The sequence below is a fragment of the Orussus abietinus genome, unplaced genomic scaffold, assembly GCF_000612105.2.
Source record: "Orussus abietinus isolate OABI.00-Male unplaced genomic scaffold, Oabi_2.0 scaffold45, whole genome shotgun sequence".
NCBI classification, from domain to species: domain Eukaryota; kingdom Metazoa; phylum Arthropoda; class Insecta; order Hymenoptera; family Orussidae; genus Orussus; species Orussus abietinus.
Window position 1 is genome coordinate 671,993 of NW_019394256.1, and position 24,847 is coordinate 696,839.

General features: G+C 38.0%; 1 protein-coding gene across 2 annotated transcripts in view; it reads left to right on the forward strand.

The window, feature by feature from the left end:
* Positions 1-3,721: 3,721 nt before the first annotated feature.
* LOC105694415 overlaps positions 3,722-24,847 on the forward strand; it is a 67,421-nt gene continuing 46,295 nt past the window's right edge. The window contains exons 1-3 of one of the 2 annotated variants that reach the window (XM_012415057.2): positions 3,722-3,976; positions 8,028-9,718; positions 15,940-16,083. In XM_012415057.2, coding sequence (XP_012270480.1) covers positions 8,836-9,718; positions 15,940-16,083 — 1,027 coding nt within the window. In that variant the 5' untranslated portion in view covers positions 3,722-3,976; positions 8,028-8,835. Of the gene's footprint in view, positions 3,977-7,978; positions 9,719-15,939; positions 16,084-24,847 lie in introns of those variants that run through there. The other variant, XM_012415058.2, reaches the window with a different exon arrangement.

The following is a 24,847-nucleotide window of genomic DNA, read 5'->3' on the forward strand; positions in this document are numbered from 1 at the left end:
TTTCGTAACGGGCCACCTAAACGAATTCAATGGTTATCCGATTTCTGGAAATGATGACACCCTTGTTTCCGACTTATCGAGATCTAAAAGTAGCTTTCGATCGTTCAAACTGCCGATCATTTTTTATGTCCGAGTTGTGTCAATTGAATCTCTGATATTTTATATCATGGCAGTTCCTTGTCAAGACGCATTGTTAACACATACTAACATTTTATTCATTTCTTCCTTAATTACGTGATAAAATTGATAACGGGGTTTAGGACCTTATGTTAAAGAAACGACCCTAGTAGCATAAAATAATTTCTGAATGTTTCTTTGTAATCTTAGCTAAATATCTCAAGCGACAGATTTTTTAAGATTTGTAGATTTCATTCGAAGATATCCGAAATATTTGTTGGAAATCTCAATGACATGTTTAGTTTCAATAATTTGTAAACATATATAGAGATTATATTTNATGATATTCGTTAAATATATAGAAAATATAGGACAATATTTTGTGCTACTAGGGAATGAACATAAAAAATATTTTAAGTCTTCCACTTTTAAACTGCTGAGACCGATTGCGTATTTTTTTTCAAAATGTTATTAATGCATTGTGCACGTATCAGAACGGTCAACAATCATTACTGGTTGTGTTTTAATAAAGTGTACAGTTTAGAAAATCGACATGTAGGCCGAATTTTTGGAAAATTTCTCTAGTTAAGGGCAGGCTACTCGATGGGCAGAATAACAAACGTATTTGCCGGGAATTTCAATTTGTCGGATGACTAAACAAGGAGGATTTAATGAAATCCCTTCGATTCGAAATTAATTTTTCGAGACCCAGCCGATCCGTATAAATCCAAATGAAAAATGAGACCAAAGGTCCATGAAAAGGGTCTTGAGGCATGGTAAAAATAATAATCACGGCACAAAAATATCTGATCAAAAACCACGCTATTCCCTTGCCTGACCATAGAAATATCTTCTCCTTCCTCAATTTACGCGGAACTTTTTTTTGCGCGGTAACGTGTAACACAATTTACGTGATTTTAATTTCCAATACTTTTTCTTTTGTCCTGACAAACTTTACGTAACGCCAATTTCATTCGCGTAAAACGAATCCCCAGTAGTACGGGATATTTTTCTAAATATATTTTTTTCTAATCTTCGCTAAATGTCTCAAGCGACAGATTTTTTAAGATGTCATGTAGATTTCATTTGAACGTATCTAAAATGTCCATTGAAAATCTCAATGACGTATTTAATTTTACTAATTTAGAAACATCGAAATTGTATTTTTTAATTTATAAACATAGTAAAAATACATTTTTCACTTTACGCTTATTATCGGACACTTCATTTGGCGTCAAAAAACACGACAAATTTTTTCAACATCTTCGATCCGCCATTTCATTACGGTAGCAAAACATGTGATTTTAAATATTTTTTAAAACGTTCATAATGTATTCGGCAGATAATACTTAAAAAAATACATATATTAAAATGAAAGGCGATGTTTTGTACATGAATAAGAAAAATATTACGAAACCACGTGGAGCTAATATTATACAAATATTATAAAGCTAGTGGTCTAAAGTAAACGTTTGGCAAATATTTCAAATGTCGGTTAAATATTTACAAAATGTAGGATATTCGTTAAATGTGTAGAAAATATAAAAGAAATATTTTGTGCTAGAAGGGATCCAGGTGAAATGGATACTCCGCGTAAATTGAGGGACGTAATTTCACAGCCGAAAGGCGAATGAACTTTTTTTTTTTCGGGCCGATTTATCCGTTGCGCAAAAATGTCGGGGTCACTCTACCCCCTGGGAGAGAAAAACTGTCGGCTGTTGGCCGCGAGGGATAAGATCGGAAGGAAACGGTGGAAAGAAAAAAAAAAAGAAAGAAAAAAGGAGCATGAAAAGGGAAAAGCCCTCCGTCGTCGTTACGTCAAGAGGAGACCCACGTGGCTCGAAATTTCCGAGGGAAGAGGTCGTGCCGGGTCATAAGGATTGTCCTCGGGGTGTTAAGAGATCCACGCGAGCAGGCTCGAGGCGTATCCTGGGGACAAACGAGGGACGAGGTGCTAAAGAGAGGGACGACGTCATTTTTTCGTCCGGCAGGCCAAGAGAAGTCCCGCTTAGGATGGCTGGAGGAACAGCAATGTCGGAAAATGGGGGACTCTTTTACTCGAGTAAAAATGATAACAGGGTCTGGGACCCGATTCTCGACTGCACACGATCAACTTTCGCATACGAAATTGACAATTTCGTATATGACTTTAAACAGTTGGTATTACTGAGTGATCACCAATTTAGTATTCGAATGATATGGGAATTACATCGCATGGGTCATATGCGAATGTGATAATTCGTATACGAAAATAACGCGAAACTATCGGTTTTTATGAAGGGGCTGGAGATCAATACAACCATATAGGGAATGTCAGGAGAAAAAATAAACAATTGCTAAAGCGAACATTTTATTGGTTCGAGCATTTCACGGCAAGCAGCAATGTTGCTTCGTACTCGCATACGATTACCTACCAGTAATTTGCACGAACCCAATTCGAAGAGTCCTCAAGAGTTTGTCTTATTATTCGTATGCGACATTTTTCATGCGAATCTATTCCTATGCGAAATTTTTCATGCGAATCTATTCATATGCGAAATTTTTCAGGCGAATCTATTCGTATGCGAAATTTTTCATGTGAATCTATTCCTATGCAAAATTTGTCATGTGAATTTATTCGTATTCGAAAAAATCCGTATGAACTCGAGAATCGGGCCCCTGATCAGGACCCGATCATGACAAACTCGAGTTCCGATCGGGTCCCCTTGATAAACCGATAATGGCGAGAGGTATTTACTCAGGGAATTGATGGAGATTGATGGATTTTAATGCTTGATATCACGTGGAATAATCTGTGGAGAACACTCGTAATCATTGGAAATTATCAAAACATCGCTACAATGTTCAGGCCGCCGGTCACTTGTTATCGGATCACATTGTTGTTTATCATATGAAATCAAAGGCAATCGCTTTCACTGCTATCCGAGTGAATAGCCCCTCGGATAAAACATAAAATCTTACCAAATTTCAAGATTATTTTCTGTATTTTTCATAAACGCGTAAATAGATCCTTCGAGTTTTAACGATAAACTTTGAAGTCCCAGAAAATTTACAATTTAGTCAGTTAGATATATTTTGTCATACGAGGGAGGCATACCAAGTATGGAATTCTATGTACTACAACATGTCTCAGAACAATAAAAATCGGTAAGGTACATCCGGAATACTTTCCTTGCTAGAGATCATAAGCTAAAGGAAGAACTTGATAAGGTACAATGATAGCAATTTCGCCGAAATGGCGGAATTTTTTAAAAATAACGTGGCACCTTTTGGAGTAAGGTGCACATTTGTTATTTCCCAAGCGCGGTCGGTGAAACAATGCTTTCGTCTTTGCCTCAAGGCGTATCCTGAGGGAAAGCGAGGAACCACATAATTTTTTCACCGGCCCCCTAACCCCACTCCCACCCTTCACCCTCACCCTTCACCCATCACCCTCCCTCTTCACCCTTCACCCCGGGGTGGATGCCGGCAGTATCGCGAGGAAAGCAGGCGCGCTTCCACACGAGGGCCACCGCGCTGCCGCGGACCAATCGGCGCGCACCGATAAGGGCGCGGGACGGCTTTCACCCTCAGTCGCGCGCCGGCCGTCGCGGGGCTAACATCTCTCGCTCCCGCGCTCCGCGTGCACCGGCTTCCGCGGGGTTCGATCCTTCCGATTGGCTCTGTCGATGTAACTGCCTTGACGAAGGGGAACGCTCGTCCGTGGACTGATCGGTGCGAGGTCACGAAATTAGGGTGGGAATCGTTGATCCGATGTTCATTACATCTTTCTGTGCAGACGGGAACGGGGGAACTGTAAATCGTGCCCCAAATGTTACGATGCAGTAAAACGGGGTCGAGTAAACGGGAATACTTAAATGTAAAAAGTTATTCAACTTTTTAAATAATACTCTATTTGAATTCTTGCTTATCAGTGAATTTGCTACGCAATGTTATGAAGTAGTATATGAACTTGGGTGGGAGTTGATGATACAATTTCATTAGAACTTTCTGTACGGACGAAAGTAGAGAAACTGTTACGATGCAGTAAAATAGAGACGAGTAAGCGGGAGTACTTAAATGTAAAAATAATTAAACTTTTTAAATAATGCTTTATTTGAATTCTTGCTCGTCGCAGGATTTGCTACGAAATGTAATGTATTATTACGCGCGATTGAATTATACAATCTTTGCTGCACAATTTTTCTTTTTTTTTTTTAATTCGGCTCTGCAATTTTCTTCGTTGATTAAATGCGTAGGATTTTTTTATGGTGTTTCGTGGTTTATCGGAATGCTGTACGTAGAACTGTTGCCGTGTTACTTAAGACATTATTTTCTGTTAAATAATGTCGGAGGACGATGTTATCGATATATTAGAACATAGTTTGTAATCAAAATATATAACTATAATATGCAGCTTTTTCGTAAGCTCACTTTCTGCGCAGCGATTTGGTTCAGCATTAACGAAGTTCTGCGTGTGCCAATTTGCAACAATGTTGTTAAATGTGAAACTTCTCCGTTGAACCGTAATTGAATTGGGGTACTTACAAATAGGATATCGCAATTACTCGTGCATGCCCACGCATGCAAGACGCACGTGCAAGTGCGTGCACATGCAGAAACGTTTTCTGCGAGTTTGTTATTTACATTTCTGTGCAGCAGAAATAAACATTTCTACCTATTCTGAGTATAAATGGGGGATTAATATCTTTTTATAGAAGGAACACGGTTTTATAATTAAATATTTTTAATTGTATTCATTAATATATATAATTTAGTATCTGCAATAGTGCAACATTAGCTGACAAAATTAAAAAATCCAAAGGCTCTTAGTGTTGCTCCGGCATTTGAAAGCAGCGTTTATTTAACAGTGCAACAGTTTTACGACCGACAATTCACAAGCTCGAGCTCTCATTCTTTACCGTAATGCGAGATTCATTTACACTGGCTCTTTACAGTCCTGACTTGCATAATAAAATGCACATAACATTGCAGTAACTTTTCATACGCACGGAAGGAAACTGAATTTTCTGCGTAGTAACAGTTACTAGATTTTAGAGGCGAATTTACATTAACTTCTTGATAGCTTTCGATGTTCCGTACAATTCTTATCACACCGATCTCCCTTTCATATAATCAGTTTTATAAGAAATTGGGAAAGAATTCCTTTTTTTTTTTTATAACGATGACTGATTGCTTCACAATTTTGAAAACTTTCATTATCACTAAAAATATTGCGCAGCTAAGGAATCTAGTGGTAATTTCACAATTACAAAAAAAAAGAAAAATACCGATTAAAGGAATTGCATTTAGAAAAATTGGTTACAATTGTTTAAATTTAATTCTTCGCGTGCTCTCGTCGCATTGTTATTATCATCAAGAATGTGGATTGGAGATAGCGCTCAACAATTTCTTTCACAATTATGAAAGAAAAATTCGTGAAGAAAATTTTTCTCGCACGCACCTGCTAAAAGTCCTTGTCATTTCTTACGCCAAATTTTTCTCACATTTTTGTGACACTCATTATCATTGAGAATTTGGGAGAGCGGCAGCTCTCAACAACTTCTTTCGCAATTATGAAGTAAAAAAGACACTAGTGAAGAGAATTGAACCTGCAAAAATTCATGTCATCGTTTACCCTGAGCTTTTTTTAAAATTTTGTCGCGCGCACCTGTCGAAAGTCCTCGTCATTTCTTACGGCAAAATATTCCCACATTTTGGTCACACTTTTATTATCATCGAGAATTTGGGGTGGCGATAGCCCTCCGTGCCCCACGTGACTCAGGGTCATCTCCAAAGCTGAGCATCAATCACTCTCCCCGGTCAATCTATAAGGGAGCGCCGAACAAACTTTCCTTTCCTTTTTTCATCTCGATCAAGTGCGGCAAGCTCTCACTTTCCTCAGATTTTCGCGACAAATCGCGGGTACAAGAAGAGCCACGTCTTCCTAGGAAGACGATTTCTCACGAATGTCAGGAATACTTATCTCGCGATTAAAACGAAGCACCCGAGAGATTAGTAAACTAAGCCACCAAGTTAACATTTCCTACGGAAATATGCATTTCGGTAATCGCATTAATTCGACACCCGCTTTGCCATAAATTTTACATTAAACAACCTCGACGGACGCACGATAATAATCTCATCAAGGTCCTTTTCATTTCGTTCGTTATTAATGCGGCTTTATCGAATGCTGTCGAATTCCGATCATGTGCGGTACATTAGGCAAATTGGATTGCACTGTAGAAATAAATCGAATGTTGTTTCGGCTCGACATTCGCCGACAACGATCCGCACGTTTCAATATTCCCGGCTAAATATTCATATTGAAGTTTTTTATTTATCCAATTTATGTTGTATAATGTCCTGCGGGTTTAAATGAAGTTCTCTTCTATTATTTTTTTTACACAAATTTGCTTTCATTTTTGCTTAGGAATGAACTCGTATCGCCTCACTGAGTCAGCCTGTAGAGGGCTTCTGCGTTTTTTTATCAACAAGTTCGGGAATAGCACATGATAGTTTCATATAAGATTATTTTATTTATCCAATTTAAATTATATGATGTCCTCCGATTTTTCATTTTACATAAATTTACATTTATTTTTGCTTAGGAATGAACTAGTATTGGCTCACTGAGTCACCCTGTAGAGGTCTTCTACGTTTGTGATCAACAGGTTTTAGGAAGTAGCACGTAGCAGTTTGTCCTTGTTTTTCGAAGCACGCCTCGAGGATCTTTCGTGTTTTGTTTCCTTTTTTTCCTCCTTTCTTTTGCTCTCCTAGGTAAAAGGAAATGTTACGTGCTGTCGGAAAAAGTTACGCTTCTTTGTTGCTCTTGCGTACCGAACATTTTCCCACGTAGAGGACGGTTGGCTCGAAATTATTGACGGCTCAATATTTGCGCTCGAATCAATGAATCCATATTCGTTTGTATTTCGAGGAAAGGTCGGGCCTGCCCTATATTTTCAATTAATTGTTTATATTTCGGGGTGACGAAGCAACTTGTAAAATATTTATTCTCAGTCCTCACGCATGTCCTCCACTGGGGAGTTTTATTATTCTCTTTGAACTCAAGCCACTGCAGAAGAAAAATCATAAAAATAGTGAAAGGAAAGTTTTTAAGGACTCTGATTTTGTTCATTGCCAAGGACTACTCCTATCGGTCCCGTAAAAATTCTGAGCATATGTACTTCTCTCGATTTACTTGTGCAAATTAATGCAAGCCATTGCAAGAAGCCTAAGCCGTGGAAAAAAAATCTTCGAAATGGGCGTTCTAACGTTTTCGAGGTTCTGGAAGGCTCTGAATTTTCCTAGCTGTTGAGGCCAACCCATATCTGTTTAAAAAGAAATTCCAAGTGCAAGTACTATCCCCAGTGTACGCCCATAAATTAATAAAATAATCACTTTCGACTTTTTCCTTCGTTTCATATATGACACAACTTAAACTTATTACGAACTTAATGATATATGATTTTCATACTTTTGCATGCCGAACATAAAACATATTTTTCTGGGAATGTTTATCGTAAAAGTATTTCTCTTAGTCAGTACTTCTAAAGGATTCAGTAATATGGTTTCCTTTCCTTAAGATTACAATGAAGTAATGAATTTGTCATTATTTTTAAACCGAAAGTGTTACCTTTGTATGAGAAATTCGGCACTTTTAGTTAATGAAAAAGCTTGAAGAAGAATATGTAGAAGTGCTTACCAATTTTTATTATTTAATTTATTCTCGCTGGTATTTGAACATTTCGACATGGTGGTATTGTTGGACAATTATTTACGAAGAATGTCGCTTCTATTCGTTAATATTTCAATTTTGTCATACTCTCTGCTTTTTTGTGTTATACAGTGCAGACCGGAGGTTAATTATTAAATAACATAAAATGAGATTGGTTAAGGAATGTTTCTTCTGATATGATTCAATATTTCAGGGGTCAATGTCAATATTGTGCCGTGAATAGGAAGATCGTCAACTCTGTCCAGTTCAGTAGTCTAAATATTTACATGAGCGAGACACGTAGAATAACTCCGAAGGTTTGGAATTTGTGAAAATTAAAATCTGGGCGGTTCGGTTATTTGATTTCGAAACTTTTGGAAACAGGGCTCGTCGAGACTTATGTTCTCGTGACTAATTGCGCGGTTCCAGTAAATAAATGTATCCGTGAAAACTGTAATTACTGAGTGTTAATCCAAGTGCGCGTACGTGGCCATATCCCAGTCGAGAAACTCAAACGAATTAGAAATAAAAAGTGTTTATGTGCTCCGTTATCAACGTACCGGAAAACTGGACGAATGCGTTTCCAGGTCACTTTGACAATGAGATATGAGTAATGTTTAAACATCGTAAGAGCCCAAGATGCCTGAAACCATTAAGAGCACATGCGAGCATGTGACGAAAGTGCATATGAAAAAGTGCCTAAGGGACCTGATTTCAGCTGTATGAAACACAATTCGAGGACAACAATTTCCAGAGATTTGTAGAACCTATCCATTGTATAATAAATAAACGTCCCATAATCGAGCAGCGTCTAGAAGGTGCATTGAAATCGAATTACACGCGGTAGAAATAAATATCTGCATCTCGACTGGAGAGGGAAAATCGGAGAAAGTTTCCGAAAGATTGCCCAATTTTATTCTTAATAACAATGAGGACGTGGAAATAAACAAAGTAGGAAGAAATATGCGTTGAGTTTGAATGCAAGGGTTCGCGAGATATCGGCCGAAAAATCGGGATCCAAGATGGCGATGAACAGTCCGGGTGGATATCCGAAATCCCCGAAGAGCCCGCGACAGCTTCCCCAGCTCCCGGTGTCGGTCCAAAAAGGGAATTGCCAAACCGGTCAAAAATCCCCGAGCACCCCTCGAGTCTTCGAATTCCCCCCGGAATACTATCCGGAGACTCCGAACAGGAATTTCGACTTCGAGGACTTCGCTAAGATCCAGGACCAGCAGGAGCCGAAGAGCCCGAACGAGTACGCGAGCTCGGTACACTCCTCCGGGAGTAAATCGGCGATATTCCAGTTCTGCAACCCGAGGAAGAACGGCCAGAAGGCCCATTATCTCCCAAAAAGTCCTCTAAGTCCCGGCCTGACGAGCAGATCTCCAAGTTCCTCGAGTTTCGGCCAGAAGAGCCCGAAGCCTTTCGACAGACGCAGGAACTCCTGCTTCAGCTTCGGACCCAGAAGTCCGAGGTCGCCGACGATCGTCACCCAAGATGGACGAAGTCCTATGTCGCCCACAATCGTCACCCAAGATGGACGAACTCCGACCAGCCCTAAATATCCTGACGTCCAGGACGTCCAAGACGTCCGGTCACCTAGGGAAAAGCGGAAGGACCTCGAGCAATACCCCCAGGAGGGTGGGAAATTTTATACCGCCGGAAAGAGTCCTGGACTTCGCCAGGACAGGGACAGCCCGAAGAAGACCACCATGGGAGGCCATTTCAACCGAAGCCAGGGGTGCTTGAACGAGACTGCGAGAAATGATGAAGGGGACTCCAAGAAGACCGAAAAGGCCATGGCCAGGAGGTCCACCAGCGATCTTACCGATAGAGGAGATGCCGATACCGAGGTCACCGTTCTGTCCAGCCCTAGGAGGAGAGGGTCCATGAAAGGAGGTCTAGGTATACATTAAACCTTCAATTACCGAACGCCACTGTAGTACTTCCCTTCATTCCCATGTACCTGTTCAAAACGATGAATATCGTGTTCATATGAAATATCAGCACTCCTTGGTTACCTGTAAAGATGGTACATCTACACGTTCGACTCCGTCGTAGTTAACCCTTTCTTCACGAGCGCCGACTTTAATCAGTAACAAATTCTGCTGTATCTGCAGAGTATCTTTTGATCGAATTGATCCGAATTGGATTAATCATCCTAAAAGTAGATTTTGAACATACGTAACACAGTTTGGCCATCGAGGAGACCAGCTATTGGGGTAACTTTTAATTTCTTAAAAGCTTAAGGTTAGACTTTTATTTGGAAATTTAATAATGGAATGATAGGACAAAACAGTTGTTATTTAACCCCTAGGCGACGTGTACATACAAAAAGGCAGTCAAGGAGGTGTTGTTCAGGTGGAAGACGTAAGTTCGAACACCGAAGACTGCCGAACCGCAATGTGCACCCTTTTGGCACGGTGTCGCGTTCAATTGTGAGCGGACTGCCGTAATGAAAGGGTTAAGGCGATGTGAAAGCGACGTCAAAGAGCTCGTTTATGAAACTTTTCTCCGGACTTGGTATACCGAATCGTTTCAAAACTTGACAGTGTGATTGTGGAGGCTATAAGGAAGGTCCTGACACCCATAAAATTTCCATTTTTTTACAATTTGTTTATTAATATTTTCAAAATTTGTAGCAAAAAATGAAATTTCACGAGTGTCAGGACCTTCCTTATAGCCTCCATGTTTACGTTGTAAAGTTTGAAAAGATTCGGTACACCCAGTTCATTGAAAAGTTTCATGAATGATTGTGCTTTCGGATGCCACTTTCACATCCCCTTAAGGGGATAATAAAACGAATGTTATTTATGTTTTAATTATCATGGATAATATAATCACTTCTAGTTTATGTCCGGGGTTTTGCAGACTGCATATAACTATGTCTGGATTTTTATTTAAAAGAATTGTTACATATGATATTACGTACAGCTTGACCTTCATCGCTGAAGGGAATCTACATTTCCTGCAGTAAATCCCTTTCAGCTCTGTAATCGGATAAATACGACAGTGAAGTAATTAAGAATAGCAATTTCCTTTTGAGATGTATTATCATTTTCAATTCCGATCAGAATCGAGATGTAAAAATGAAGTGCCGTTTGCCCTGTGTGCGACATTGTTAAAAACAAATCCATAAAAAATTCACTATACGTGTATTAGATGTTTTATTCGAACACTGTATGTTAAATTTATATTGCTCTTGTGAATATATTTAATATACATGATTTTGAATTTTATAAAGTAATTAAAAAAAAAAGATAAAATGACATAATTTCATACATTATTTCATACACAAATTTATATACTTTGTATGGTAATTTAAAGCACTATGGAGAATTGAGACTAATGAATTTCTGGTGTTCGCAATAAATGGAATGGCTCGAAAATTTAATTCTTAACTGAAGAATTTATTTTTATAAGAACTTGTCATTTGTCGTTTTACGTCACACCACTGCATTTCCGTGAATTTACGTCACTTGTCGTTGGCTCTTCCCTCGTGACAAGAGGTGATGTTTAAGATGACTTAGGAAAGTGACACTTTATTGGCTGCATTCCGTATTGCAATTAGTCCCCGTGACATTGTCGTGCTTCACCGCTGACTTGTCAGATTAAAATAAATCCTGGTAACATTGTTTCGCTCTATTGACAAGTGTCCTAGCTGACCGCACATTTTGGGATAAAAATCGCTAAATCTTGACCCCAACGTCGTGGGGGATATTTTTCTAGTAATTTTGACCCATCAAATTATACTTTTTGAACTGTAATTTATCAGGTAAAACATCTGAGCCTACTCGATAATAAAGAAGCTGCGACATTGATAAGTTTGAACTAAATAATAATTGGTATTGCAATTGCTTCGTAATTAAGTGTTCCAATTCTACAGTTTTAAATATTTATTTAATTATTTCGGTAAATAGTGGAATCAAATTTCTTACATTCATGTGATAAAATTTATGTTTCTGTATCATTGCAAGTTAAGATCAGTACTGAATTGACATTGAAATCTGCAAGTGGTTAAAATAAATTATGAAGTTACTTGTATCTTTTCATTTTGCACGAAACGCTTCTCTAGCGTTTGTACGTTAATCGGATAATTATTAATATTTCATGGCACAATAATTCCCTTTTTATTAAATATAACAGCTGCGAACTCCAAACAATACTCAAGCTCCATTCGATTGTTTCATGTAGTAGTAGCTATAATTTTGATTATATTTGTTCCCCCGTTTCGAGTTAACCGAAACCTGCCCCGAGGCCATTTACCAATATCAGAGTGATAACAATCCAATGTTAATATCCTCTTCCTCGACTTTATTTGACAAAGTCTCTTCGTAATGAAAACGCGGAGGCATATTTTCAAAATCATATATCTAACAATTTCAAATGTTACCTTTGCCAAATTTTTCAAACCATCGATATCGCATTCATTTCTAAGCCACAATTACAGTTTCCATTGATTAAGAAACTAATACATTTAATAAAATTATGAAAATATATGAGGACGAGTTTGCAACGCAACAAACGCAGTTTCGTGAAATTTCCGGAACAGCTTTACGCGCATTATGGTTTAGTAATGAATTAAAATCTTGCAATTTGATAACATTGAAAAGAAACAAAGTACCCCAAGTGTGGGGCACGGTGAAGCATTTGCATTGCTTATATGCATTTGCACATATAAAAGCAATCAAAGGTACTGGAACACATAGATAATATTTAACGGTATAATAAAAAGTCCACTTAACAACATGAACTTATTTTCCCATGTTTCCAAAAACTAAACTTTCAAACTAGTCGTAGACTCAAATTATTCCCTTCCGTTGTGCCCCGGTCTTTCTTAAACGAAGAAAAAAAAAAAAAGAAAAGCATCGGACCAAACAAACAATTTCTTAGAACAGCACCAAAGAATTCTTTAGTCAATTTCAAGAATAATTACTAGATTAAAATAAATCGTCATAATTGGGGATAAATGTAGCGTCTAATTTATACGAGTTTACTTAGGTGAAATGATTATTCGTTGAATTAAACGAAATATTTCTTTGGTGCTATTGAAATTTTCCTTTCACTCACTGTTTCTCTTAGAGTGTATACCGGAATTTTGAAGAGGTATTTTAAACAGCGCGGCTCTTAAAAATATAGGAGAGAGGGTGCGGTAAGAAAAAGAAGTTGAAGGGGTTCGGCTTGCAAAGGGTCGAAGCGAGATGGGCAGCTGATAAATCTGATCTCTGCCTTAACGAACTATCGGAGGCTGGATAAGCGTTATCAGCTACGAGGGAAGACCGGGGTGGCCGCGTGACGAGCCTGCAGAACGGACACGCGGGATCCAACTGACATTATTCCTTTCAATTTCGAGTCCGTCCATTAAGCTCGGGGTACGTCATTCGTGGAGACATCCTTTATTCCCCCGAGGCCACCAAGACCGGCGATATCCGCAGGATTAGAGGCATTATCGACGCCGACGTGTGCGCCAACCCGAAACTGACAAATCTCTCCGGGATCCCTTTACCGAAAGAACCGAATCGACACGCAATCAGCCGCGACTTCTTCCTCATTATCGCCGCCGATTTCTTTTGGACCATCTTTTTCGGAGAACCTTACTTTTTTTTTTTCCAATAATGAGAAACCGGGGGATTTAGGGCGACGGGAAATGGAACTCTAATGGGGTAAAGAATTTCATGGCAATTTTCTTTTCTTTTATTTTCGCAGCATTGAGTCTGATAGGTACCTTTGAATGGTGGGTTGTTATTTTTAAATGTTGGCTTCGCTCCCTGATATGATCCCCCAAATGAGAGATTGCAGCGATGGAAGAATTGAATTCCAACCGAGTCATGAATTTTGCGTGCATTTTTTTTTTTTTGGTATTTGTACGGATTTGGTGGCAATTTTTTGTTGTTTTATTTTCGCAGGATTTAGTCTGATAGTTCCCTTTGAATGGTGGGTAGTTATTTTTAAATGTTGGCTTCGCTCCCTGATATGATCCCCCAAATGAGAGATTGCAGCGATGGAAGAATTGAATTCCAACCGAATAATGAATTTTGCGTGCATTTTTTTTGTATTTGTAAGGATTTAGTGGCAATTTTTGTTGTTGTTTTATTTTCGCAGGATTCAGTCTGATAATTCCCTTTGAATGGTGGGTAGTTATTTTTAAATGTTGGTTTCGCTCCCTGATATTATAGTCCCCCAAATGAGAGATTACAGCGGTCGAATTCAGAGCGATGGAAGTATTAAATTCCAACCGAATAATGAATTTTGCGTGCATTTTTTTTTGTATTTGTACGGATAGGAATTATGTATGTATGGGGCCGAAGTGCTTTATCAGAAGAACCGAATCGATTCGCGACTCGACACGTAATTAGCTTCCGCTTCCTGCTCATTATCACCGCTTATTTTCTCGGACTATCTTTTCGGGAAACTTACTTTTTTCCGACGATTAATATCCTGCGATGTCGGTGAAATTTGGGGCTAGTGGAAATTGAATTGTAATGGAGCAAAGGGCTTTTTTATTGATGTTTTTTATTTGTACGGGGAGATGTTGTATAACTCTTTCGAAGACTTTTCGAGGCTCGGAATGCAAACTCCTCAAGGGATTCCAATATTGGAAGAACTAAATCGATTCTCGAGTTGATAGCCGCGAATTCTCGTTATTACTACTTTTTTGCTAGGCACTTTTTTTTGGGAGATTTTATTTGCGAGCAAAATGAGATTCTTCAAGTGAAGAAATTCAATACCGAGTGGAATTTAGGGCGATGCAAAATCGAACTCTGACGATGCAAAGAACGGAGTAAAAGGTTTTGATTCGATTTTTCGTTTGTGCGGAAAGAAGTTGTAGAGCTATTGTGAAATATTAAGTCCCTGCGAGATTCCTTTATCAGAAGAACCGAATCGATTCCTGATTCGACACGTAATCGACCATCAATTCTGCCTCTTTATGGCCAACAAATTTTGCGAAGCCCTAGTTTAGGGAATCCTAGTTTGGGAGCAATTTCATTACCGATTGAATTTATATCCATCAGAATCCTGCGATGAAAGTACCGAATTCAAATTAATTTTCCTTTGTTTCGTAACGAATAATTAGATAACCATTATAGAGCGTAAAGTCTCTGCGAGATTTCAGTACCGGAAAAACCAAATCGATTAGCGATTTAACGCGTAATCAACATCCTTGTATGATATAACCACGTATGAGGGGGCAAACAATGAGAAAAGGAGTGTAAAGCAGAATTAACTATTCGCTAAACTGCATTCGACGTGAACTGGTCTCTTGCAATTTGAAATTCTTTTTCGACTACTGTGATACTGATCAGACCGAGGGGCTAATCACTTGAAAATCAGGGAAAAAGATTTCCTTCTCCGAGAGCCGATTGCCTTTGATTTCATATTATAAACAACAATGTAATTCTGCAACTAAGAACGTTCGACCTTAATTTTGTGACAGTGTTCAGTAATTTGCGATTTTCAGCTGATTTCCCCATGACTTCGAATGAACCGCGTTGCCGACATTTATATTTCTTCGCCCTCTTTTGTTTTAGATTTATCCATTACAATGATCCGAAAGTGATATCTGAGGGGGTCAATCGTTTATGAAATTTTCCTCCGAATTGAATGTACCAAATCTTTCGCAATTTTTAATCTATTTATAAACACTTTCTCAACTTCTGATAAGGAAAATAGATTCCATGGGTGTCAGGACCTTCTTTAGGGCCTATATAATCTTAACTATTCCATGAGTATGTCAGAAATATAAAAAGAAAAATAGTGATCAAAGAAAGTTGATTCCATTAAAATCCATGATTTCCTGAGCGAATACCCCGTCGGATCAGACCCCGAAAAATAACCGAATACGAATTACTTATGTAATCAATTTCACTGTACTGTAAATAGGCGAAGAATCCTAAATAATTCATAACATCCAATCACCTTTCCAAATGATGTTATCAGACATTTGGCACAATGACGTCCAGCGAACATAATTCAGTCTTTGTTTAAACTGGTCGAATAGGCTCGCAATTAGGAGTGATTGCACCGATTGTACAAGCTACGCGATTTACCTAGGGACGTACATACCAACCTCGTAACTTGCGGGTTCAAATCGATCACCGATTAATACATTATTTTCTCTGCAACAGCGTATTTGGCTTCACGGCGTGGCTCTCGGGACAGCCAAGCATCGAATTTGTCGAACATCAGCAACGAGGGTGTTGGTCCTTTGAACTTCAGTGCACATCCACGAGGACGACAGAGAAGGACGTCGAACTTCTTAGAGCTGCCCGGTGAGCTTGATTTAATCTTAAAAATATTAGAAAGTAACGATACTAATTAACCCCTTCGCTACTAATGGCGACTACAGTCACCCAACGCCTGACGCTCGCTAAGAAGTATTTCTTTTTCATTTTTTTCATTTCTAAGACATTGCCCTTTGGAATTCTAATTGTTTATATAAATACAAAACACCCAAAGATACTTCTATAGCTGCTTTTCATCTTGAATTAATAAGACAAATTTCACGGAAATACCATAAAGACGATTGTAAACAAAGCGATCCTGGATGTGCGGATGAACAAAACGAAAAGGCGGATTGAGGAAGGGTATTGTTTGTATTAAAAATGGGGTGCAACGACAAACGCATTACCAATGTAAGATATGTGACGTAGGGTGTACCCGTGCTTTGAAACTTCTCATATGAAATTACATTATTAAATTATACTTTCTAGTTGCATTGTAAATAAACTTATTTTTTATCTGTTATGCATTAGTTTTCTGGAATTTAAGTAAAGCGTTAATGATTTACCTCACGTCCCTAGACGTTATATGATACGTTCTCTTGGCAGTAAAATTTAAGGCCGTCTTTTTTGGGATTGCCCCATACCGAGGCAGCGCTTCTACGAGCCGATCCACCATAACAAAAAAGTTAACATATTCGCGACCGGCAAATTGTTTCCGTTTCAAATACCAAGTACCGGCGAAAATAATGATATTCTGAAACTGGTTGCCGCAAATTTGTATCGTGTATCGTTATGGACGTGATTAACGTCAGCGACAATCAGGAATAGAATTTAAAATGACGTGAATTCACATCAGCGACAACCAGGAATAGAACATGAAAAGACGTGAATTCATGTCAGCGGTCGCGAATGTGTTAAGAACATTTTGAGGAATTTTAGAAATTAGGAAGTAGCCTTATGGTTGAAGTAGGTAATCAGGAAGAAGGAAGCTTTCTCCTTTCCCGGGAATATTCACCTTTGCGTGCGAAACGTCCTTCCATTACAGACACTATACATCCACTCGTAATCGAGGTAAATCTAGACATACTTTGATGCTCCATTGATACAGCCATTTGCCTGTTTAACCACAATAAATGCCACGGATACTGGTCGATATAAAAAAAAAAACATCTTTGCTTGTTTCGCACGATATGGAGCAACTAATAAAGTGCGACATGTTTTTTCTTTTTTTTTCCCCCACGGAATCTAAAGTAAAGAACTCACGATTCGTACTGGACAAGTTAAGTTGATATTTAATTTTGAATGAAACAAAGTTAAATAGAAAGGTTGTACTTTTTAACATGGGTTGATCCGTAAATCCGTGCTGTTTAAATGTTCAACATTTAATGACGTATTGTTTTCTTAAGCGACAGATCGAGAAATTGCGTGAATATTGCGAAGAACCATGAATGACAATGGAGAATATATTATTGATTAGCATTGCTAAACTTTACTAATTGGAATGGAATTCTCTTCAGTACAAACGACGAAATGTTGCGCGATTGGGGACCGGTTAACAAAATGTCTTGTTATTAGAAAATTATTAAATTAAATTATCCCGGAGTTAGAAGAAAGATTTCGGAATGGAATGTTGTTCTCCGATAGTTTTTGCAACAATGGAACTTGAGAATCTGATCGATAGGCGAGCTCTTTACCTTCCTCGGATCTAATATCGTAAACTCAAGTAATTCATTCCTTGAGTTAGGTCAGGGCCGGACACTTGCACAAGACATGTATTGACGTTTTGTCTTACGTGCCATTTGCACTGGTAGAAAGTTACCGCCTTAATAAATGGGTGCAATTTAACCCTTGTGAAATCACTCGATGTATGTATCAAAGTATTGTAGTAATTAAATCGTTACATAGGTTAAACACTACATAGAATTAATTATATAATTCGCCTCAAACCGACGTCAGAATAATATCCGTATAAGTTTCAAATCTGCAATAAGAGATCCAATTATTTGTTCTCTGCCGTTCGGAAAAATTAATGATCTAATTTTTCAATGCTCTTCCTGCATATTATTTGGATTATTTCCTGCACATGAAGAGTACTCCCTTTGAAAAAAGTTGATGCATGGGGAACTCTTGAAATACTTGCCTAACCGTAATACGTCCATTTTGTGAATTACGTCCTATATTTTTTTACTACCAACATGGAGTAACGTACACAATGTGTACATAAGTAGCGTAATAATTCCGCGGTAATTGTCATTACAGTGAATGACTAGGTACAGGGAAGAAACGGAAAGTTAACATGTGGCTTAAAACCGCACGTTTTTCGAGGAATTATTTTAACAAACGTTTAGCAAATTAAAAAGCGATACGGTAATAATGAACTTTGTTAATTGCTTAATATTTCATAGATTTTCATCAAACTCGTCATGCATTAGATATCTTAGGGTTTTATTATTTAAAATTAATGTGGATTATTTTCAGAAATGTAAAAGTGTACATATTTAGATATTCCTATTTGTGAAGTTTAATTAAATGGTGAGATTGCTCCACACCGTTTTCTTTTTTTTTAAATGGGCTAATTTATAACTTGAAACGTAATGGCGTTTCATTTCCTGGGGAATGTTTCATTTCCTTGAATTTTTTTAGCGACCTCTTCCCTACTGGGTTACTTCCTGTACTTAAGACAACCCCTGGAGAAAGCGAACACGTGCGCACTGCTTTCTTTTCCGAGACCTTCCTTCTGTAGATTACGTTTCTTTCCTTTTCTCCTGACGCAGAACCACGTTACTTGGTCACATTGACAGAAGTGCATTAAAACGGGAGTAATTTTGTTCTCAAGAAAGGGACGCGCGCGCCTCATGAGATTAACACTAATTTTGTTACAGTCGGAAGAAGTTTCTTCCATTAACTACATTTAGACAAAAGCGTGAACCTTTAGTCGATTAATAAATATATTTTACAACTCCCAGCTACTTATTCAATTATTTCACAAGCTTTAACTTCACTTAGTTTGAAAAACTTTCACCGGTATTTCAGAAAATCCTTTATAAATTGAAATGAAATGACGTTTAGACCAATTTCGTGCAATTTAAACTTTTCGCATGCGCCTATTATACGAATGAGTTTTTCTTAATTTTCTACTTATTTTTCCTCCTCGAGCGTACAAAATATTTCTTAGATACTATGCAAAGCCAGAAAAATTAGTAAGGGCATATTTAACAATCTAATCCAGTTAAACTAATAAACTCGAATGAGTTGGATGCAACATTTCCTTGGAATTATGAAATTCTATTTCTACTCATCTCTTCTCTGAATTAACAAAATATTTTTATGACACTATTCAAAGAAATGCGGATGTTTTTAACCAGAAAAAAAATAGAAAGGGCATGTTTAACATTCTAGTCCAGTTAAACTAATAAACTCGAATGAGTTGGATGCAACATTCCCTCGGAATTATGAAAATGTATTTGTATTTATCTATGCTTTGAATTAACAAAAGATTTCTTAGATACCATTCAATGGCAGGAAAATAGTAAGGGCATATTTAACAATCTAATCCAGTTAAACTAACCGGAATTCTGGCTCTTATATTTTTTGGTTGAATTCCGGTTCCCTTGACTTGACTTTTCCGATGTGATACGACAAATCGGTGAGTTTCGCGAGGAGCGCCCCAATTGATCGGCTCCTGGAGGCGCCGAATGAAAAGTCGATCTACGGATCATCGAGGCGAAAATCCTCGAGATTCATCGGGAATTTACCACACCTCGTTCACGAGGAATGGGCCGAGCCGCGATACTTCCGGAATTGCAAATTCGCAGGGCTTCATCGATCTTTCTCAGGGCTGGAACTCGCACCAGCGGACAGCCTCTCTCTGTGGCTTGTGGGGGGAACGAGGCCCCCCCAACTTGGGGGCAATCTCCACCGGGGAAAACGCCTCCTTTGAACATCTGATTTTCCCAAAAACCAGGGTTTATCCCCTGAATCTCGAATTCCGACGAAACTCCCGATTCCACTGTGTGTAGATCGTTCCTAGGAGTCGCTTATAAAAGAAATAAACCGTGTACTCAAAAAAAAAGAAATAAAGAATCTAGGTGAAAAAACGAAAATTTGGGTTACTGTACCTGCATTGGATTGTTAAGGTTAACAAAATATCCCAGTTAGAGTAAGATTAAGGTATTTTTGGAAATCCTAAAACCTTGTAATGCCAAAAATGTTTCGATTCAAAAATGGATCAGCTCTCTGATCGTATATTTTGTTATTAAAAAAATCTAATGCCATGCGGTCGGGCATGTAATACAAATTTACAAATACGTGCACCGAATGCACATCTCACGATTCCCCCGATCCTGGTTTTCTCCCTTTTTATAACTAAGGTCAATTTATTAGATGCAATTTTCTAAATACATCTTAACTCGATAAGGTTAACAAAATATCCCAGTTGGAGTCAGACTAAGGTATTTTTGGAAATCCTAAAATCTTGTAATGCCAAAAATGTTTCGATTAAAAAATGTTATTATTAAAAAAATCTAAGGGCACGCGGTCGGGTAAGTAATATAAATTTAAAAATACACGCATCGAATGCATATCTCACGATTCTCCTGATCCCGATTTTCTCTCTTTTTATAACTAAGGTGAAATTATTAGATGCAATTTTTTAAATACATCTTAACTCGATAAGGTTAACAAAATATCCCAGTTAGAGTATGTTGAAGGTATTTTTGGGAATCCTAAAACCTTGTAATGCCAAAAATGTTTCGATTTAAAAGTGGCCCCACTCTCGAACCCTGGATGTTGTCAATAGGGAACGTAATGGCAGGCGGTCGGGCATGTAATACAAATCCAAAAATACGTGCACCGAATGCACATCTCACGATTCCCCTAATCCTGGTCTCCCTCCTTTTTATGGTTAGGGAGGATTTATTCGATACTCTCCCACTCATAGACTCCCGGCAGCGCTGCGTGAAAACGTTTCCAGTATAAATTCGTACTCCATGGGAGATAATAATGGCCTGCAACAAGTATTTTCCATTAAACCTTGCACGGCTGGACGACAACCTTGTCTGCTGTAAATACCCCTGCGAAGCGCCTTATAAATCGTGCTCGAGCACAACGTTGGCGCTTTCTAGCAATATTTTTCAAGACGAAGAGGTCGTCTCAAAGACGAGTGCCCTGCGACATTTTTAAAGCATGCCATTACATGTCCAGCTGCGAAGAAAAATGGACATCGGATGGTGGAGTTGATAAAAGTGTTTCTTCTAAAGGGGACATTTTCTTGTATTTCACAGCTGTGCTCCAAAATTAATCGGATGATTCAAATATCACTCAAGCTGTTAGAATTTATCCGATGTGGAGTTTTCAGATCACATTCGTGAATTTAGAATTCAGATTTTTATTTCCTATCTTCGAAATGAAATTTAAAAAATGTAGACATGTAGATTATTACAAAAGCCCATAGAAATGTGTAACTAAAAAAAATGCTTTACAAAGGCAAGGTTTCTTGCGTGTTTGGTATTTTTTTTTCTTTTATATATTGCGGGTGGCAAACATTCATGTTCGTCAGTGAAGTACTGGTTTTCTTTTTCAATTAATATAGTTCTTTAACAACCACCTTGTCAATATATGGACATTCCGAATGGACTGTACGAGACGAGCAAAATATGAATATGCATCTTAACATTTATTTAGATTACTTCGTAAATTTCTTTAGTTTTTTCTTTTTTCCCCACTTCAGGTTTACATATTTCTCGTGACTTGTCCCGTTCTTAACGCACAATTTGTATCTAAGAAGGACCTTGTTAAAACTATTTTCGGCGGACTGGGTAAAGAAGAGTATCTTGAAAATAACGAAGGACGTTGGTTTGTAAAAATCAAAGACACGTGACCCAGAAGAAGGCGACGGTGGTTTCACTCTTTTCTCTTTCTTCGACTTTCCTTCATACGACATGGAGTAGGAAATACGAGAGTAATGGGGAACCAGAGAAAGCCGCCTGGAAATCCTAACAACCTTCCAGTCTTTTCTTAACAACTTTTCCTTTGATTTTCTTCTGCCGTGTCGGCCCCAACACGTGTAATGTCTGAAACACTTGCTCATGGAAAAGAATTCAATCCCTCGAAATTACGGCGGGAAATACTTCCCACCTGAAAACATGAACAAACCTCGAAAGAAAAATTGAAAAAGGTTATTCTGGGGTTCGCGTAAACATTACTCAAAATATGACGATAATTGGACATCTCTGAAACCAAAATGAATCCGAACGATTGTGCGAAGTTTGAACTACGTTCGAGAATTTACAGGAACTGTACTTCTTAATTACTTAAAATGAAAAATGAATTACTTAAAATGAAAAATGAATTACTTAAAATGAAAATCTTGAAAATCTTGAAAATGATTTCATCAAAATGATTGATTCGAAACTACCAAAGAATTATAATCTTCATTTTCATTATTCATTTCTATAAGAATATAGTGCGTCCCTCAATTAACGCGGCTTTGAAACGTCATTATTTTCTTCGTTAAGCCATTTGAAATAAGTCTGTATTTCTAGAACTAATGTGCACTATCTTTTATTTCCAATGTTTTACCTTTTGTCCTCGCAGACTTTATGCGACACGATTTTCATTCGCGTATAACGAATCTATGTGGAATGGATACTCCGCGTAAATTGAGGGATGGGTGTATCCTAAAATCCTGTCCACGATTGCGTGCAAAATTTCGAAATACCGTATCTTGAAAATATTTCGACCACATGTATATACTATATTTCAGAGAAATGTTTTTAACGGTGGTATGTTAAGACGCGTTGAGGTTAGGTGTTTTCAAGATGGCGCGGCAAATCATAAGGAGGGGCAGGGTTATTTAATGTACCCTTGAATGCCGGGTCATTAACGTCGGAGGGATGGAAATCCGTAAAGTAATGCCAAGAACAGGTGAAACCAAACCGTCGTGACCCTTTCGGGCGACCCTTCGGGTCTCGGAATTCTCGTTTCGAATTCATCCTTCGACTTGTGCACCCTCGCTGGCACACGCCATTACCCCCGGGATTTCTACTACCACCACCATTACCATAACTACCCCGTTTTGTCTGCGTTATTTCGCTTCTCTTCGGGCCAGGTACCTCAGCGTTTAGGAAATCCGAATTCGACAGACTCCCAGTCTGGCTTTACAGTCGTTAGGGCAAATGACGTGCATCGAACAAGAGATTCACTGCAAATAACCGTCTACTGCGTTTTTTCTAATTTTTATACGATTATGATGACAGGAATTTCATTCAAAAAAGGGATGGGAAGATGGAGTAATAGTCGATGCTCCATGGTTTTCGTAAATCGGAGACTTGTTAATTCAAATGAATTTTTTTTTATATATTCTTCATTTGCGTTTCATAATTCCATGGGATGTATGAATTTTTGAATGACTTTCGCGCCCGCAAATTTAGGGCCAAGTGACGTGTATCGAATGAGATTCACTGGAAATTAAATAATCGTCGAATGTGTTCCTTGGAATTTTTATACGATTGTGATGACAGGAATTCAATTCAAAAAAGGAATGAAAAGGTGGAGTAATAGTCGATATTCGATGGTTTTCGTAACCTGTAGACCTGTTCATTTAAATTCATTGTTTCATTATTGTTGCATGCCAGACGTGCGATCTCTATTTTACTATTTTGACTTAAAAAAAAAATTGATTTCTGAAAATATATAAATAGAGTAATCACGGATATACCATGAATATTTTACGGATATTACTTTCGGAGTCTGTGAATATATTCATTGAAACGAAACTTTTTTATTTTTTTTTTATTTTACGTACATGCTTTACAATTCCGTGGAATGGATTTTCGGATGCCTTTTATCGTCGCAATTTATGGACTCTTGGAAAATGTAGAACCATTAATCGCGCCCCTTATTCGCCCAGAAATGGGCGGAGAACGACGGTGGCGCCCCCATTGACAATAGAAACTGTGATTTATACGAGCTTAAGTAAACATTTGCATGCAAGTGCTTGCATTGATGCATTGCCCCTTCGCACCTCGGTTTTATGAAGTCAAAGCTAACGACACAACTTATTCATTCCGTGCGCAATTTAAGTACAATCTACGGTTGCTTTGTTAATCGTGCATACTTCATAAAAGAGGTTATCTATGCATGCGATTTTGATGGAAATTTACGAGGATATTTCTCATTTTGAATAGAAATTCCTGAATTGTGAAATATTTGAAAACGCGCTCCATGACCTGCGGCTTTTTTTCATTCATTATTGATACCTTGAATTCTTATATTTTTCTATGCGAAGAATTAGAGAACTAACCTTCCTTTTTTCTACCGCGTAATTTCACTACATGTGTTAATGTTATAACACATTCGTAGATGTATTTAACATACACGTCTTTTAATTTCACAACATGATTTAAACAATCTCCGATAAAACGTCAGGAGATTAGGAACTTGTTCATAAGTTAACAAACATTGCATTCTAATTTAAATCATCATTGTCGTTATTGTACAACTGTGTACATTGAAACTGAATTAAATTTAGAAACATTTTCGACAGGGTAATGGAGCAGATATTACAGAATGTAATTAAATACACGAAAATTTATTAGAATAAAAATTTTTCAATTTAACGAATATATTCTCTACGGCGAAAATAAGGGTTTCTATTTTCATCCCAACACATCGTCGAATGCGTTCAATTATTCAGAACCCTCTTCGACCCTCAGGGTTTTGGGCGCAAATCTATTAATAGTCTACCGGCTGAATAAACAAGTAGAAATGATAAAAAATCGGCACTCCCTTTCCCGTATATTTAAATAAATGA